Consider the following 19,370-nt stretch of genomic DNA (forward strand, 5'->3'; position numbering starts at 1 on the left):
ATCTGTGCTGTGTTAATACACTGTGAGATTTTGTGTATATAAATGCAGCATTATATTTGGTCATGGCTCTGAAAGTGTCTTAGCACGCTTGTGCTGATAGTGCATGGATGTTTTGATGTTTTTTTGTATGTTTTGATTATTAGATTTCATGTTTTTTTTCTTCTATGTTGTTTCATGTTCCTATTTGGTGAAAATCTGAACTCCCCTGAAATCTGATTAGACATACATGATTAACATGTGAGAGCCCATTTGATCCCTGTCACGGCAGGTGTCGGCCAAATTCCAGGTGACACACATGAACATCCAACACAGCTCGCTTGACACTCAGAAAATGTGTGGCCATTCACGCTGTCAGCACGAAAACAGTCAGCAGACGATCACTTTCGAGCTGGATGTGAAATATGTCTAAGTGCCCTCACGAGTGTTGCGTTGTAAAAAGCATGTGGCTGAAATGCTGTGCAGTGAGATGCTGAAGCACTTCGATCGTTCATGTTCGGGACATAAACAGTGGTATGTTAAAGTTTAGGCACCCCTGATGATTTCCATGATTTTCCTTTATAAATCATTGGTTGTTTGGATCAGCAATTTCAGTTACATATATATTATAGCAGATGAACACACTGATATTTGAGAATTGAAATAAAGTTTCTAGTATTTACAGAAAGTGTGCATAATTATTTAAACAAAATTAGGCAGGTGCATAAATTTGGGCACCCCAACAGAAAAAATACATCAATATTTAGTAGATTCTCCTTTTGCAGAAATAACAGCCTCTAAACACTTCTTATATAGTCTGAACTCAGCCACATGGGGTGTGCAGCCAGTACATTCTGAGTGCCGGTCCCAAGCCCGGATAAATGAGGAGGGTTGCGTCAGGAAGGGCATCCGGCGTAAAACAAGCCAACCCAACTATGCAGACTCAGAATCGAATTCCCATACCGGATCGGTCGCGGGAAGAAGAGGAGGAAAACGTTGCCACGAACAGTGGGAGAAGAAGAAAACTAGAAGGGTGGAAATGAGAGTGGGGACTTTAAATGTTGGTAGTATGATTGGTAAAGGGAGAGAGGTGCCTGATATGATGGAGAGGAGAAAGGTAGACATATTGTGTGTGCAAGAGACCAAGTGGAAGGGAAGTAAGAGCAGGAGCATCGGCGGTGGGTACAAGTTGTTGTACCATGGTGAGGACAGGAAGAGAAATGGTGTTGGGGTCATTTTAAAGGAAGAGTATGTTAAAAGTGTGTTGGAGGTTAAGTGAGTGTCTGACAGGGTGATGAGTGTGAAGTTGGAAATTGAAGGGGTGATGATGAATATCATCAGTGCATATGCCCCACAGGTAGGTTGTGAGATGAAGGAGAAAGAAGATTTCTGGAGTGTGTTAGATGAGGTGGTGGAGAGTGTGCCCAAGCATGAAAGAGTGGTGAAAGGAGCAGACTTCAATGGGCATGTTGGTGAAGGGAACAGAGGTGATGAGGAAGTAATGGGTAGATATGGTATCAAGGATAGGAATGGGGAAGGACAGATGGTAGTTGATTTTGCAAAAAGGATGGAAATGGCTGTGGTGAATACCTACTTTAAGAAAAGGGAGGAGCACAGGGTAACATATAAGAATGGAGGAAGGTGCACACAGGTGGACTACATTCTTTATAGGAGATGCAAGCTAAAAGAAATCACAGACTGTAAGGTGGTAGCAGGAGAGAGTGTCACTAGACAGCATAGGATGGTTGTTTGTAGGATGACTTTAGAGGTAAAGAAGAAGAAGAGAGTGAGAGCTCAACAAAGGATCAGATGGTGGAAGCTGAAGGAGGAAGACTGTTGTGTGAAAGCGAGCAGGTGAGAGAAGCACTAGTTGGAGGGGAAGCAATTTTGGACAACTGGAAAAGTACTGCAGATGTGGTGAGGGAGACAGCTAGGACAGTACTGGGTATGACATCTGGACAGTGGAAGGAAGACAAGGAGACTTGGTGGTGGAATGAAGAGGTTCAGGAAAGCATAAGGAGAAAGAGGTTGGCGAAAAAGTTTTGGGATAGTCGGAGAGATGAAGAAAGTAGACAGGAGTACAAGGAGATGCGGCGTAAGGCGAGAAGAGAAGTGGCAAAAGCAAAGGAAAAGGCATATTGCGAGCTGTACAAGAAGTTGAATAGTAAGGAAGGAGAAAAGGACTTGTACCGATTGGCCAGACAAAGGGACAGAGCTGGAAAGGATGTGCAGCAGGTTAGGGTGGTAAAAGATGCACATGGTAATGTGCTGAGAAGTGAGGAGTGTGTGCTGAGAAGGTGGAGGGAATATTTAGAAGAGTTGATGAATAAAGAAAATGAGCGAGAGAAAAGGCTGGATGATGTGGTGAGAGTAAATCAGGAAGTAAAAGAGATTAGCAAGGAAGAAGTGAGGGCTGCTATGAAGAGGATGAAGAGTGGAAAGGCAGTTGGTCCAGATGACATTCCAATGGAGGCATGGAAATGTCTAGGAGAGATGGCAGTAGAGTTTCTAACCAGATTGTTTAATAAAATCTTGGAAAGTGAGAGGATGCCTGAGGAGTGGAGACGAAGTGTGCTGGTTCAGCAGCAGCAATATGGTTTCATGCCGAGAAAGAGCACTACAGATGCAATGCTTGCTCTGAGAATACTGTTGGAAAAGTACAGAGAAGGACAGAAAGAGTTACATTGTGTGTTTGTGGACTTAGAAAAAGCTTATGATAGGGTGCCAAGAGAAGAGTTGTGGCATTGTATGAGGAAGTCTGGAGTGGCAGAGAAGTATGTTAGGGTAGTGCAGGACATGTACAAGAATAGTGTGACAGCGGTGAGATGCACAGTCGGAATGACAGACTCATTCAAGGTGGAGGTGGGATTACACCAAGGATCAGCTCTGAGTCCTTTCTTGTTTGCAGTGGTGATGGACAGGTTGACAGATGAGATCAGACAGGAGTCCCCATGGACTATGATGTTTGCAGATGACATTGTGATCTGTAGTGAGAGTAGAGAGCAAGTTGAGTCTAGTCTGGAGAAGTGGAGATATGCTTTGGAGAGAAGGGGAATGAAAGTCAGTAGAAGCAAGACTGAGTACATGTGTGTGAATGAGAAGGAGCCCAGTGGAGTGCAGTTACAAGGAGTAGAAGTGGTGAAAGTAGATGAGTTTAAATATTTGGGGTCAACTGTTCAAAGTAATGGAGAGTGTGGTAGAGAGGTGAAGAAGAGAGTGCTGAATGTAGTCATTTTTCCATAGACTTTAGACATAAGCAGTTGAAATATAACACTTAGAAGCCAGGAACAAAAATTGTGTTACATAGTGTAATCAGCTAACTGAAAAGTTATCTTTTATAAAGCTAAACCAATAAACCACCCAAAAATTTATCAGAAGCTACAGATAACCAGTAACTTCCAGTATTGTCTCTGATACACTTGAACTATGATCGCTTCTGGAAGCATCAAAGACAACCACAGACCCAAACAATGAGTCAGCACTTCTGTCTTTGTGCGCCCTGCCGACTGCTAGAAGCTCCTGTTTACTACATAGCTTCCAGCACCAAAGCAGTTGAGAGGAGCAGCAAAGCTCAACTCTCTACTCAATATCAGGGTTGCCATGAGGCGGAGGTCTTGGAAAATAAAGCAGTGATGACTTATGGTTTGGTTTATAAATAAATTTAATATTGAGAGAATAACCCCATTAATGTCAATTCTGTCATTTGTACAAAGTTAAAATATAACATATATCTTTTAATGTTGAATAATGCACTAATTCTAACTAGTTTTGTAACAAACAGACAGATGTGAAAGGGATTATGGGTAAAATGTGCCTCCACTAACACTGATTGGTTGACTCATTCATTCTATGTAAACCAACACGTTAATGTGAGGTGTGTTGTGTATCGGTGTTTACAGATAAATGTGCTTTTATAAAATATGCCATTTTTTTATTTGTAAAAAAAAGGCATTTAAAAAAAAAGCCAAGTTGTAATTAGATAACCGTCTGATAAAACTGGTGTCAAAATAAAAAGAACACTGCCATGATCTACTGGTGCTGGGCAAATACTGCCATGAACACTACTGGCCAGTAGATGGCAGTAGAGACTGTGAAAACCTGCCAAAACAAAATTCCAGATAATCCGTGTCTGCTATGTTTAAGATGCGTGGAATTTAATAAATACAAACTGAATTTCAGACATCTTATATATATATTACTCTGGAACAAAGACGACACACTAGTGTTTGACATAAGCAGGACTCTAAATAGCAAATACGAATCGACTGCAATGATTCCAATTGAAAATAATGGAGAAGCAACCTGAGCTTCTTCTGGCATTTTTACATAAAACAAACACAATAACAACATCTATAAACCCAGAGAATATATTCACGAGAGTTTTAGGCACAATATATAAAGGGTTTAATGCTGGTGTCTGTGTGGAGCCTGATCAGAGCGCCTCAAATACATTTCTTCTGTCGTGAATGTACTGACATTGCCCATAATGCACTGCTGGGCACAGCATCTCCACACTAAAACCTTCAAAATTAGTGCATTACTTTAAAACTAAAACATATATCTGATATTTTCACTTTATAAAACTTCAGATGTGATGTTAATTTAAATAACATGTCCCAAATTAGTTTGGTTAAAATTTTAAACATAAGTTAAAACTGTATGCCTTTGGATGACTTGGGTGATATTGCCAGCGTATCAGTATGGGGTCAAAAGAAATGAGCTTTTTTTTTTTCTTTTCTTTTCTGTGGGCAGTTCTCCTTTGCCTGCAGAGGACAGAGTGGTTTCTTTTAGAGCCAGCTCTCCTCTGTTTACAGAGGATAGAACTGTGCATCTACTATAAAACATTTAGCAGGTAGGTACTCAACTGATTTTAGATTTCATAAATGTTTTTAACTATTCAGCTTTGTTTACCAAATCTGCAAAAATATGTTAGCGGTCTAAAAATTATCGGGCCAAAACTTATCAGAAGATAATTAGTCCGATAATGGTTTTCAAAGTTATCTGAAAAGCTAATCTGATAATGAAAACATTGTCTTCAATAATTAGCGGTTAGCGGATTAGCGGATCTGTGCCCACCACTGATGACCATCCATGAGAAATCTACTTAAGCTCCCAAATTTCTATAGGCATACAAACTTCCTACGGGCACTGCACTAGTATTCCATGCAATGCAGTATGCACTGGGAACACCAACTTGGCTTGTTGGCCACCAACTCAATAACATTCAGGTTTTTCCTGCTTATGTGTGTTCATTGTTCATTATTCAAACACAAAAACTGGTCTACATGAGTTTGCAGTCAGACGGTTCCACTGGCCATGGAAGATGAGATTTGTCGACACTCGATATTATTAGCTGTCTTAAAATAGCTTAATCTTTAGATCACCTTTTAACTCTTTCATAAAATGCACGCTGAGGTTCACACTGAAATTATCCATATTTGTTCATCATCATCCAGTTCCTGAGCTCACAGCTCTGCTGTCAGCGTGCAAGTGCAGCTTGAAATGCTGACGATGCAGATGACAAGAACTCTGCCATTTTCTGTTTTACATAAGAACAACAACAGCACTACAGTTTGTCTGTGAGCGATCCGGCTCTGCTCCTGCAAGATCAGGATCGGCCCAAAAACAACAGCATCACCCAACTTCCACTTGGCAGCAGCAAGACGTCTAATCTGACAATTTGTGCTCATCTTTACAGCAGGGCAGTCCAGAAAGAAATCCTCCAAACATGTTTTTTTTTATGCCCCGTCTTCTCTCCTGCTTCTGCTCTGAGCAGAGCATGGAACAGTGACACCATTAAAATGTTCCTAAAGTGGTACATTCCATTGCTCTTTCCCTGCACAATCCATGGCTAGGCCTGGCATGGTGTTCAGCAAGTTGACCAAGAAATCATTTGGGGTCGGGGGTGGGGGGAAGCTGCAACTGAAAGGAGGAGTTTGTCCCTCTCTTGCCTGTGATGTTTGCATTGTTTAGTTTATATTAAGTGCAAGGATTACACTGAATAGACACGTGGGATGAGAGAGAGAAAAAAGACAGCAAAATAAAGACGGAGAGAGAGGCGCGACTGCCATCCTAGCAACAGTTCCCTTAGCAACACAATCTGTCTGGAGAGAAAGCAGGCTCATGCTGCTGACACAACTGAAGGTTATTTCCCAGCACTCCCTTACAAACACTCACCCGCTGGGCCATAATGGGTGGCCACCAGTCATCACACCTTCATTACCCAAATCTGACACACGGAGACCTTATATCAATGACATCATCGTGTACAGCAAGTGATTATAGGCTCGAGCTGCTTAATGGAAAGAAAGCAGAGCATTCAGGATGTGGGCCATGCTGCTCAACAGCCTGCAAAGAATGAAGTGCAGGCTTACCCCCTGGGAGCACGGCGCTCCAATCTGGGCTCCACAGCGAGACCGCGGGGTATTTATAGTGTCGACGAGAGAGGCTCTCTATGTAACGCAACACATGACTGTCAGATATTCATCTGCTGGTGAATGCATGGAGCTTTACAGTTCGGGAACCTGGCTGAAGGCCGCACAGATGAGTGATGGGAGACAAAACAATGTAAACTCTCCATAAGTGCGACTACGAGCATCTAATGTGGCATTCACATGCTTCAAATACAGCACAGGCTCGATCCACCGCCTGGAGTCATGTGGCTCTACGGTAATTCCTCACAGACCAGCATCACTGGCGTTTTCTCTGATACAGCAGAGAACGGATGCATCGTGTACCAGAAACCCCACATCAGGCTTTTCCTCCTCCTCAGTCAATCCCACTGCCGCTTCAGCCACTGAAAACAGACTGTCTGTCCACAAACCAGATTTAAAAAGGAAAAGAAGATTGCTGCTTAAATGAACTGCCAAATTCAGCTTCTGGGTGCCATAATCAAGTCATGCACTATTAAATGCATGGAAATAATTTTTGACCAAACAGTGTTTATCAGACCTAAGAAAGAAATTCTACTTCTCATTTTGTTTCAAAATTTGAAATCTTAAAGGACTATTAACTGAGCAAAAAAGACAGACATCTGATATTCTCATACAGACCGAGCAAATGAGGTTAATAATTTGTTTATTGTTTGGCTGTTCGGAGCTGTGTTTTCATCTTGTTGGATTTCATTTTGCATGTCCTCTTCAAGCTCATTTGCTGTTAATATCTCCAATTCAAACTCATCAGTGTAGTAAAATTTGCTTGGAGAACGGTCCCTCTTTGTCACTCATAATTTCTCTGTTTGCTTTTTATTTTGTTTTATTTTGCACCGTGAAAATTGTAAACAAAGCCGTAAATTTGATATGTGATCCAGAGCAACTGCCATGGTAACAGTCTGATATGGGAAAATATCAGACTGGAAATCAGCAAATCGGAGCACGCGTACCATCATAGCCATATAATAAATGCTGGTATTTTAGTGTTTTCAGTATGTCAAGTGAATCTTAAAATATATAGATAGTTTTTCTTTCTAGAAATCAGTTTCTGCTCTCTATCATCCACAATGTTTCCAGTTCTTTGTCCCTTTGGGAACTGGTGAAACAAGGTAACCCAGACATCCTTCTGCCCACCCACATCCCCCAGCTCCTACAGGGAAATATGACAGTGTTCCCAGGCTGGATGAGATATATAATACATTCAGCATGTTCTGGGACTGTCCAGGTGTCTGCAAACAGCATCCAGCGGGTTGAAATGGTTCCATATTCTAATATAATAATAATAATAATAATAATAATAATAATAATAATAATAATAATAGCAACACAAAGTGGAGGATAAGCCTCCCCATGTTAAGTTGGTACACAGCTTTGTAGGCAGCACAGTGGTTTAGTGGTTAGCACTGTTACCTCACAGCAAGAAGGTCGTGAGTTCACTTCCCACCTGGCCCTTTCTGTATAGAGTTTGCATGTTCTCTCTGTGTTCCCATAGGTTCCCCCCTGGGTGCTTCAGCTTCCTTCCAGTTCCAAAGACATGCAGATTAAGTGAAGTGGAAACTTTAAATTGACCACAGGTGTCAATGTGTTTGTCTGTCTATCCCCCAATCTCAATTCTTTTTTGTACCCCTTCCCCTTCCCCTTGGCCCTACCCCGACCCCTATGCCTACCCCTTTAAAACAAGGGGTAAGGTGAAGGGGTATACCTTTAGCCCTATGAATTGAGACACCCCTCCACCTTAGGGGGAAAAAAAACCTGCCGTCTTCACTGTTTGTCAACATGGCAACTGAAGCGCAACTTGTTGCAGTAGCCTGTTTGCTCTTTTTAGTTTCTCGCCTTTCTGCGTAAATGCAAAGAAATAGAAGAAGTCGCAGAATTCTTAGACGCATCGCAATCATGTCAGAGAATTTTGTGGTCTTAATAATTAATTTAATTAATTCATAATTTATAATAATAATAATAATAATAATAATAACAATAATAATAATAATAATAATTAATATTATTAATAATTAATTAATTACTAATGAATTAATGTTGATACTAGTACTAATAATTAATCATTAATAGTAGTAATAATTAATATTGTTAATTGATTAATCATCAATTGATTGATTAGTAATTAATTAATGAATTAATTAATTAGTAATTAAAATAAATAAACACTTGAAATATATCAGTCTTTGTGGAATGAATGTATACATTATACAAGTTTCACTTTTTGAATCAAATTACTGAAATAAATCAACTTTTTCATGATATTCTAATTATATGATCAGCACCTGTATGTATGTTATGGGCTGCATTTAGTTCTGTTAACCTTATATTTCTTTTTCAAATTCTCACATTTTTTGAATCCAACCCTATTTCCTTTAGAAATTTCCTTGACAAATAATAGCAGTCTATTAGGATGTCAGGTTATGTGTTACACATAAACGTGTGTGTGTGTGTGTGTATGTATTTTCCAACTTATTCCCATTGGTGAAACTTCTCATTTTCTGCCTGAAAGCTTTTTAGGAGACGGGTTTGCTCAGGGCTCCCGGTTTGTTTACAAAATACACACACGTTACAGACCTTGAAATCCAACAGCAGGAATCACTATTATTCAATGATTTATGAACATACAAATTAACGTGCTTATCCTTTATCATGATTTTCTCCATTGTGAGATATAAAAGTGTCTTATCGTAGCGTTCGTGTGTATATGCATTATAACGCCTCAGTGCACGAGCAAAGTTACGATATTCTTCAGAACGACAATATACGCAGCATGCATCCAGCAGCATACATCCAGCAGCATACACGTTGCTGTCATAGGCAACTGCCTGTAAAGTTTTTTTGGCAAGTTATAACTTTCTAAACAGCGTAATTTGTAATGAAAGCTGCTTTCATTTGTGCGGCTCTGGGCGCCATGTTTGCTTGTTTGGAGACAGCAGTAAGCTCCTCCTACCCCTCCAAATGGAGTGTGCATCCAGATTCACTCCGTTTGGAGGGGTTTGTAGCCCTCTGCCTACCCCTCCACCTTGCACCAAAAAAGAGAACTGAGACACCCCTCTGTCTCTCGTGCCCATGCAAAACGGAGGGGAAGGGGTAAGGGGTAAGGGGAAGGGCCAAGGGGTAGAATTGAGATTCAGCCTATATGTGGCCCTGTGATACACTCTCATCCTGTCTAGGGTGAAACCCACCTTTCATCCAATCACCACTGGGATAAGCTCCAGGCACCCAACCCCCCAACCCATAAAGTCTAATAAGCAGGTAGATAAAAATGAATAATGAGGGGTGAAAGTTTTTCCTATAAAAATGGTATATGGGCAATTTGCATAGAGAAAGATTGTCACTTTACAATTTGTATGTGGCTTATTGACCCCAATTTTCAAAAGGAACCCGAAGAAATAGTTTCAATCGGATGAAGCATTCTTTACTTATTGTGCTGAAACAAAAAGTAAGATAGCATTCATAGTGGCCATACTGAATACTTTACCAATGGTCATTTTCAAAAGAAACCTTCCTCTCCTCTCCCACAATGTACCAGCAAGAAAGGGTTTCAATCAGACAAAGCAGTGTTTAGTTATTGGTTGGAAACAAAAAGTTTACAGGCAGACAGACAGAAAGACAAATAGACGGACGGACAGACAGATGCCCAGACAGACATCCAGGCGGACAGATGGACACCCAGACGGACAGGGTGTAAAAAATGATGTCTACCGTCCTACTCAACTTTGTTGAGCGGAGGCATAATAAAACTGCAACACGGCCATTTATTTAATTCTGTGTAGATTTCATGACACTAAACTGGTAACAACTATATGGAGTCTATAAAAGGGACCCACACATTGGACTCCTACATATTTTAACCACTGAATATTTAAAAAACTCAGTCAGGCTTATTATGAGCTTAAAGAGCATTAAAGAAGCTTGAAGTTTTGTTTTATTATGATTTGATACCATAAAACTATAAAAGCCCAAAGGGGAAGAGTATTTTTCTTTTTAATGGGCACTGTTGCCATAACCGACCTAATTGAGAGAAAGGACAGGAACATTACTAAAATACATTTCCAGATTGAGCATGATTTTAAAACAGGCACAGTCTTACCTGGAGGCGTCAAAGCTGTCGTAGGACCCCACAGTGTAGTGTCGGAAGAGCTTCCGTCTGTCAGCACGGTCCGCTCTAGAATCTGCCAAATTACAGCAGAAGGAGATCAATATTAACGTCTCATTTGTGACCAATAACACTTTACAAATCAATCGCTACTGTTTGGGAGGCAGCAGAAATGAAGCAGGTGTTGTCTGTCAGACAATGAAAATAGGAACAGCAATAACAGCTATATGAAGACAATTAGAACAAAGGGGCCTATCACCTTAAAGCATCCTTTTAAGATCAAGCAGGGGGCTGTTTCACTGACGTGTGTGTGTGTGTGTGTGTATGTGTGTGTGTGTGTGTGTCTGTGGAGAAGAGAAATCAGAAATGGCTGGACAGATTTCCTTTGAGCTTGGTGGGAGTATTATTCGGCTAGACATCTCGAGGTGAATAGATTTTGGAGTGGTTTTATGAAAAGTCAAAGGCTAACATCAAGGAAAATATGGTTTGAAAAATACCAATATATCTCAACAACCAGTAAGCTGGGATGGATCAAACCTGGTGGAAATATTACTTGGAGAGATATCGATAAAAGGTCAAAAATCAAGGAAGACATGGTCCAAGAAACACCTTTTTTTGGGTATATCTCAACGCCCAGTAAGCCAAGATTGATCAAACCTGGTGAAAATATGACTTGGATAGATACGAATCTAGAGGTGATTAGGTTTTGGAGTGGTTTGGTCAAAGGTCAAAGAAAACAATTTTTTTATATCAACAACCAAGAAGCAGAGATGGATGATCTTAAACATATATTGATCAGTAATATTTGCAAGTGACTGGTATGAATGAGTACAAAAAGAGATCACACAGAAGTCAGATGATGAAGTCGCACACAGTCAAAACCAGCAACAGATGCCTTTACGGTGTCAAATCTCAGGCGTGTTCTCACTGGGGAGGCAGAGATTTTGTTGACAGTGTAAACAAGCGTTTGCGGCAACTTGTTTGCAACATTGCGTCGTTATGGAGGTGAGTTCAACCAAAATATGTATTTAGGTATTCAACTAAGATAATCGTGAGTCTTTAATGTGAGTTTTAGAAAAAAAAACTGTGTTGCTGTTAAGGTTGTGTGTCGGGAACCAGTTCTTTTTGGGTATCCTTAAGAAATGATTCAATCCATCGACATCAATAGACTTTCTGCATAACGATTCCCTTATCGGTCCTTCAGAGTGGCCATTGTTTTTGGGGGTGTTTGTCAGGAAAATGATCATTTCTCTACATTGATTACAGACCCTGCAGTGGTTCTGTATAATCAACCATTTCTGCAGCGCGGCTTTGCTTTGAACCTTGAACCAAAGAAGCAGTACTTCGATCTTCGATCTGCTGCTTCGTTGATTCTTTGTTTTATTTCACTTTATCTTAATTTTTCCCCACTAAAACCCTTAAGAGCATATGTTTGTGAGTAATATTTACCTTTTTTATGTTAAACCGACCTGTTATGGTCTTCTGAAACAGTTGACAGATGTATTTTATAACTTAAAAACAGGACAGATGCTAACACGTTAGCATGTCTATGGCATTTTCAATGTTAAAGTTAGCATTAAGCTGAGCCATTGTCAAGCCTCCCTCCCCAGTGTGCAAAGGATTCTGGGATACTCTAAAACTGTGAATACAGACAGATATTGTCTTGTACAGTTACATATCATGATGTGTGGACCGTGCAATGTCTGCATCAGCCCTCTGAAGCCTGTCATCTCCCTTTGTTTCTGTTTTCTTCTTCTGTTAATGTCTTTGATCTACTGCAAAATAACCATGTTGGTTTATTTTACATGAAAAAGTACTCGTCCTTTACTTATCTTTTTCCAGGCAATCAGTTTCCATAATTTTTTTCAAGTAAATTCAACTTGTCAAGTTTTGCAGTGTAATTCTGTTAAAATCAATAAGAGCAACAACATCACCAACTTTTAATATTTTGTCCTCTAACGGTGATTAGATCTTAAACATTCTCTCAGGTCTCCTTTTCAGCCCCCGTTTCACTTCAAATATTTTCACCCTCTGAGAAACACATTGAATTTTCTTCTTTGACATAAAAAAATAGATTATAGACAAACATGACCTCCTTAGAGAAAATCCCTCCTATCTTAGCCTGTCTTGCCTATTTGTACCATTCAATGTCTACTCCTTCTCCTGCTCTTCCTCCCTCCCTCCTTCCCTCCCTCCCTTGTTACTCTGTCACACCAGCTGTCACTCTTTCACAGAAACTCCATCTCCTCTGATGTAGCTTAGATCTTGTCATCTTTGCAGAAACATTTTTTTTCTACCTCAATCTACTGTACATCCACAGTGTCAGGAAGCAAAGAAGCAAGCATGGAAGGAAGGAAAGAAGCAAGTATAGAAGGACGGAAGGAGGGAATATGGGAGGAAGGAAGGAAAGAAGGAAGGAAGGGAGGAAGGAAGAAGGGAAGGAAATAACCAAGCATGGAAGAAAGAAAAGAAGGAAGGAAGGAAAGAAGGAGGGAATGATGGAAGGAAGGAAGGAAGGAAGGAAGGAAAAAAGCAAGCATGTAACAAAGGAAAGGAAAGAAGGAAGGAATGAATTAGTTCTTTCCTAGACAGGCAGACAGACAGAAAGCTGTATGTGCATGGACTCTGGGGGGATGGTCTAGGACCAAGCTGAGACATGTACGCACATCATGTAGGAGAGGATAAACTCAACTATTCAAGACTAATATGACCCCAGTGAACAGCTTGGGATATGTGGCAAAATCTCTATCAGGGACAAACAGCCTGAAAATGACCACGCCCCTTTCTCGTCCAGAGTGTTACGCCAAACACAGCTGTATTTTCTAAACTGCAGAAGCTTCAGATTTTCTAAGGTACTCGATATGTTCAGAATGACCAGTGCATGTTTAGAAAGGTCACAGAAGAGTGTAAAATTTCAAATTTTTAGATTTTAATGGAAAACCACTAGAAAACATTAGGTCAAGCAACCTACACACAGACTGGAATCGCTACATATTTAGCAACTTAAACGTTTGGGGCTATTGAGGCTTTTCAGGTTTCAAATCCCACAAAATCTCTGAGAGTTCGCTGCACTGCGAGATCTCAGTAACATTGAGAACTGCATTGATACGCTCTGATCGGGCTTCGCTTTAACCGCTGCACACGGACAACACCATTAACATCACAACATAAAACTATTTTTATATTGTGCCTAAAACTCTCGTGAATATATTCTCTGAGTTTATAGATGTTGTTATTGTGTTTGTTTTATATAAACATGCAAGAATCACAGGCTGTCTCTCCATTATTTTCAATGGGAGCTGCTGTGAGCTACGCTCGCTTCCTGATCATGTCGTTCTGGGGGAAAGCGAAGTTTGCTCTTTAACGTCTTGATTATTGTTCTTTACAACACAGTTTGTCCTCTTGGTTCCAGACTAAGATATATAATATGTCTGAAATTTGGTTTCCGCTTATTAAATTCCACGCAGATTAAACGTATAGACACGGATTATTTGTTATAATTGTTTTAGCAAGTTTTCAGGGTATCATGCAGCAGTCTCTTATTAATGTGATGAAAAGCATAAAAAAATTACATTTTTGTAGTATAATATTCATTTACAATTGTCATCGTGTGGATTCTCTATGTTGTTGTGACTGCAGCGACTCTCTGGCGTGCAAGGGATTATGGCACATGTAAAAACCCCGAACTGGCTATTGGGAAATTTCCCTGATAATCTTTAAAACATTTAAGATCTCTAGATACAGCTATCTGCTAACGAAACAAGTTTTGTTTTGAATTTTTCACTTTAAATCAATTTTCCATTGATAACAGGATGACTGAAAATAAAATGTCACTATATTTGGCAAATGTGTGTTTTCTTTCAAAGTAAAGTAATAAGTTGGCCCACTTGTTTTAGCCATTTTCTCTTAAAATATCAATATAATGCAATGCTAAAATACCCTCGGCCATAAGAGCCTTGTGTTCTTTGTAATTTGCAGGTGTTTAATTAATTATTAAGATCCTGTTGTCTTACATACAATTTGTACATGTTCAATAAAGCCCCTCTATTAATCAAAAACAATATTTACATTTTAACAGCATCTGCAGGAGGCTTTGCATGTGCGTGTACATGAGCTTTTGACAAAAGCAGAAGTTATGTAAATCAAGGAAAATTTATAGATTACCCTGTGCATTTGCAGGTATTAATGAGACAAATTTAACTCCATAGGAAGTTAGCTTTGAGTTGGCGTGCATGCTAATGCCGCAGAATGTGTTATCGGGTTACAAAAGTAGCGCTTTCAGTTTTAGAAGCATTTATTTCTCGGTATCTTTTACATAATATGTGACAAAGAGGATATATTTACACACAAATGAAACAGAATTTTGTAACTAGCTACCAGCCTGTGACGTCACCATGCTAATGTCCGCAAAATAAGTTAAGATGTTATTGGGTTCCAAAAATGGCATTTTCGGTTTTAGAAGTGGTTGTTTCTCGCTAGCTTTTACATAATAGGGCAGACTGGGGTAATTCCATACCCGGGGCAATTCCATAACCAGATTTATTTTCTCCTGGTTATGGGTCTTTAGGATTGGACGGGAGAAAGTTATATTTCAGGTATGTTTTCTAACAAGGCTTCTGACGGGCTGTTGACCTTTCAACCTGTCTGGCCAAAAATATGGCAGTTGAGCAGACAACAAAAAACAATCCATATTTTTATGGTCCAAAACTACACCATCCAAGCTTGCATTTTGGTAAGTATGTTTTATAAACTCTCAAATAAGTGTATAGAATTGATATGTTTTCAAAATAAAGGATCTAATAATGCAAAAAATATATATATTATATATTGACCTGCAGACTCAGGTGTTAAATGATTTGATATATTCTCAACAGTGTGAATGGGGTAAATCCATACCCCTGGGTGTGGAATTACCCCAGAGGTAAACAGTGGGTTGTTAGGAAACACTTAACTTCTTAGGAATACATTAATTGATATGGGATTACTCACACATATATTTAATGATAAAAAAAATGTGAATTTTGTCTTTTTAAATTACAATTTTTTCTATATTTCCAGCAAAAATATTGCGTTTTGATATTCTATTGGAATGTGAAACTAAAATTGGTTTAGCAAGTTGTTCTTTCCTTAAAGTTTAAATTTCAAGATTGACTAAAAGATATATGACTGAATTTCTGACATTGCTGAATGTTTTACTGTTAACATTAATGGGGTATGTAATTGCCCCGTTCCAAATTTTATTGAGATTTTTTGTAATTTTAATGAATAAATATTATGTGCATGTGCAAAGGTGTAGTTCATTTATGTTTTTGTTTAGTAGGTATTGATTGTTTGTTAGAATGAGTTTTTGATTCATTTTGCTTCCACATGGTTAAAATATTGAAATTTATAAAAGTAGGGTATGGAATTACCCCAGCCTGCCTTATATGAGAAACATGCATATAAACACAAAGCAAACCGGTTTTGAAGAGACCAGCCACGGTGCAGCTCTACTCTGATTGGCTGCCATCCACCGCCACTCAAAACAAAGCAGAACAGATTCAAACAGAATGTGACTTTTTAACCTCTTAAAATATGTCAAGGTTAGCCATCTTTGTGTCCCAAGAATATCCCTTGTGAATTTGAAGACTGTGGCAGTAATAGAACTGGACTGATGCTGAACGCAGACAGACAGACGGACGGGCGGATGCCAGGTCTATTTTAACCTGAGGCCAAGATATGGCCATCGGGTAAAAATAGAAATTTTACACTCTTCTATGACCCACCTAAACATGTACTGGTCATTCTGAACATATTGAGTACCTTAGAAAATCTATCCGGTTGTTAAGCGCTGACGTAACGCGTCACATGATAAATCTGTTTCCGGGTCCAAAGACCTCCAAGTTTACAATTAAAGTTACGTCTGTATGATACTTTTAAAGATTTACACTTTAAGTTTAGCTTGTGTTTACATTGTGCGCAAACCTCCGTCCCTCCCTTCTCCGCCTCCACCTCCGTTAAAAGCATTTGTCTGGCTCTATGGTCGGAACACTTAATAAATTTTTTTTCTTTTACTTTACATATTTTATTATGCACAGGTAAAATATACATGTCTGTTTGTTAATAAAAAATGTATTACAATAAACAGGACGTTAAAGTGCAAACTTCACTTTCTCCCCGAACGACATGAACAGGAAGCGATCGCAGCTCGCAGCAACTCCCATTGAAAATAACGGAGAAACAACCTGAGCGTCTGACATTTTTACATAAAACAAACGTAGTAACAACGTCTAAAAACCCAGTTAATATATCCAGGAGAGTTTTAGGCACAATATACAAAAAGTTTTATGTTGCGATGTTAATGCTGTTGTCCATGTACAACGTTGTAAGTGCAGCCTGATCAGATCGTCTCAGTGCAGTTCTCAATGTTAATGACAGCGCGCCTTTTTTGTTTGGAGCCGGAAGTTGAAAATCACATGATGTGTTACGTCACACTTAACAACCGGATAGCTGCTGCAGTTTAGAAAATACAGCTGTAGTGTATTTGAATAACACTCGGGACGAAAAAGGGCATGGTGATTCTCAGGCTGTTCGTGCTGGATAGAGATTTTGGCACATATCCCAAGTTGTTCACTGGGGCCATATTCAGTTGAGTTATCCTCTCCTAAATGATGTGGGTACATGTCTCAGCCAGATCCGCTACTAAGTAAACACCCCCAGCGTGTTCCACATCCTTATTTTTCATGTTTTTCTTCACTCATATCTCACTTTAAGGCGTGAGACAGCAATGTGAGAATGAGACGGATGTTTTGAAGCAACATGTCTTTTCCAAAAGGGACATCCCTGAGTTCAGCGTCACTGTGAAAGACGCACACAGTACGACAGCTGCATCACGTTTTATTCTGGATTTCTCTGTAGTTTGCGTGAAAGCATGATGTGCTTTCATCTCACCATTAAACTGCTTCTTCTTTCTTTTCTTGTATCTGTGGATGGTGTGATAATGTGTATTCTTGACATATTCCAAACTAATTTATTTTCACTTTTTCTGAACACCAGCATGATTCGGACTGGTTTTCTCTCCCAAACTTGGATCCAGCAGTTTTGGCCATATTGGACCAATACTGAGCCAAAATATCAGATCGGTGCACCCCAACTTGTGCCACTGTTACATTTGCAGCATCAAACGGTTTAATTTATAATGTGGAAAATTAAAACTACATGGAACATAATCAAACCCCCATTTTTTTTTAAAAATGGGATCATTTTCAGGATTACACTATAAAAACTACTACAACAGTGGTCAGAATATTACTGTTTTTGGGGAAAAAACATAAATAAATAAAAAAGTAACTGCTTTTTTTCAGAACTCTGTAAAAAGTGTGGATTTGGCATTGTGGATTAAACAAATGTGAGTAAACAACAGAACAGTATGAGGAACTTTTATACATCGTATGATGTTCTAACATTTTTTGGGCTTGCACAAGATTTTCTTCCCAGAAGGCGCAGCAAACTGTCCATATGTGAAAACAGGATTATCTTTGTGTTCTTAGTGTTTCTGAAAGCTGAACCATTTGATGTAAAATGTTCCAACCACAAAACCACTTTCTAAATAAAGACAAGACAATATTCACTTTGCAAATATAGTTCACAAATCTGTTATGTACTGTTCATCCAGAAAGTATTCACAGCACTTCACTTTTTCAATTTTTTTTTTGTATGTTACAGCCTTATCCCAAAATTTCTGAAATTAATTTGTTTTCCTCAAAATTCTACACATAATAACTCATAATAACAATATGAAAAAGGTGTTGTTTTTTTGAGATTTTTGCAAATTAATAATAATAAAAAAACTAAGAAATCACAGTACATAAATATTATCATCATCATCATCATCATCATCAACAACATGTTGGCTGTGGCAGAGAGACAGCTCACAACCAAACCCCAGCAGTCGCGGTCACCCATGGATGTCCCAGCTGTGCTCCTGGATTTCCCAGCTGGAGAACACGTACCGCGTTTTGAAGGACAAGAACTTACAACATTCCTCCGTGAGGCACGTGTCTCTGCCTGCTGTCCTCACGTGGAAATACAGTACATAAAAACATATATAGGAGGGAGGAAAAAGAAAAAGACACTTTGCTGATCGGACTGCTGATACCAGGTTGGAATTCCCACACACAGTTCTGTCACCTCGTGACCCGTTCTGACCCATCTTCTGCACATCAGAATTTTGGCTCTCTGTTGGGACTGTTTACACAGAGACTGCTACCTGCTGCTTTGGACTTGAATTAACAGTCTTTTTCAAGACTTTTTTACTTTTTTACTTTTTCTTTTTTTTTTACTTTTTTACTGTGCTCCAACGCCTAAGGAAGACCTCTAACGGTCGAAACATCGCGACGGAGCACTTTTATCAGCTAACTTTCATCAGCGTTGGCAAGCTAACTAGCTTGCTAACGCTTTCGTTTTTATTTTTTTATTTTTTTTATTTTTATTTTTTTTTTAGCACTGTTGTCGTGCGTTATCTGTGCTGCTCCACAGCGTGTTTAGTCGATTTTTATTTTATTTTAGCACCGTTGTCGTGCGTTCGCTGTTGTCGTGCGTTACCTGTGCTGCTTCATGGCCTGTTTGGTGCCTTGATTGGGGCACTCCTTCTGCTGAATCACCTCTAAATTATTTACACATTATTCACTTTGTGTGTTTTTAGGAATCCGCTAGCTTAGCGTAGCTACTAGCTCTTAGCCGATTTAGCATGGCGGCTTCTCCTGTCTCTCCCGTACTTTTCTGCTCTGGGTGTGAAATGTTTAGTTATTCCTCGGCCTCCTTTAGCAGTAACGGTACTTGTAATAAGTGCAGCTTATTCGTAGCTTTGGAGGCCAGGCTGGCCGAAT

General features: G+C 39.4%; 1 protein-coding gene across 1 annotated transcript in view; it reads right to left on the bottom strand.

The window, feature by feature from the left end:
* Positions 1–19,370, bottom strand: part of shank2b (SH3 and multiple ankyrin repeat domains 2b) — a 618,688-nt gene that overhangs the window by 287,437 nt on the left and 311,881 nt on the right. Inside the window, exon 13 of the mRNA XM_034184578.1 lies at positions 10,498–10,579. Within this exon, the coding sequence (XP_034040469.1) occupies positions 10,498–10,579 (82 nt within the window). The remainder of the gene's footprint in view (positions 1–10,497; positions 10,580–19,370) is intronic.

This window comes from Thalassophryne amazonica, chromosome 2 (assembly GCF_902500255.1).
Source record: "Thalassophryne amazonica chromosome 2, fThaAma1.1, whole genome shotgun sequence".
Lineage (NCBI taxonomy): Eukaryota > Metazoa > Chordata > Actinopteri > Batrachoidiformes > Batrachoididae > Thalassophryne > Thalassophryne amazonica.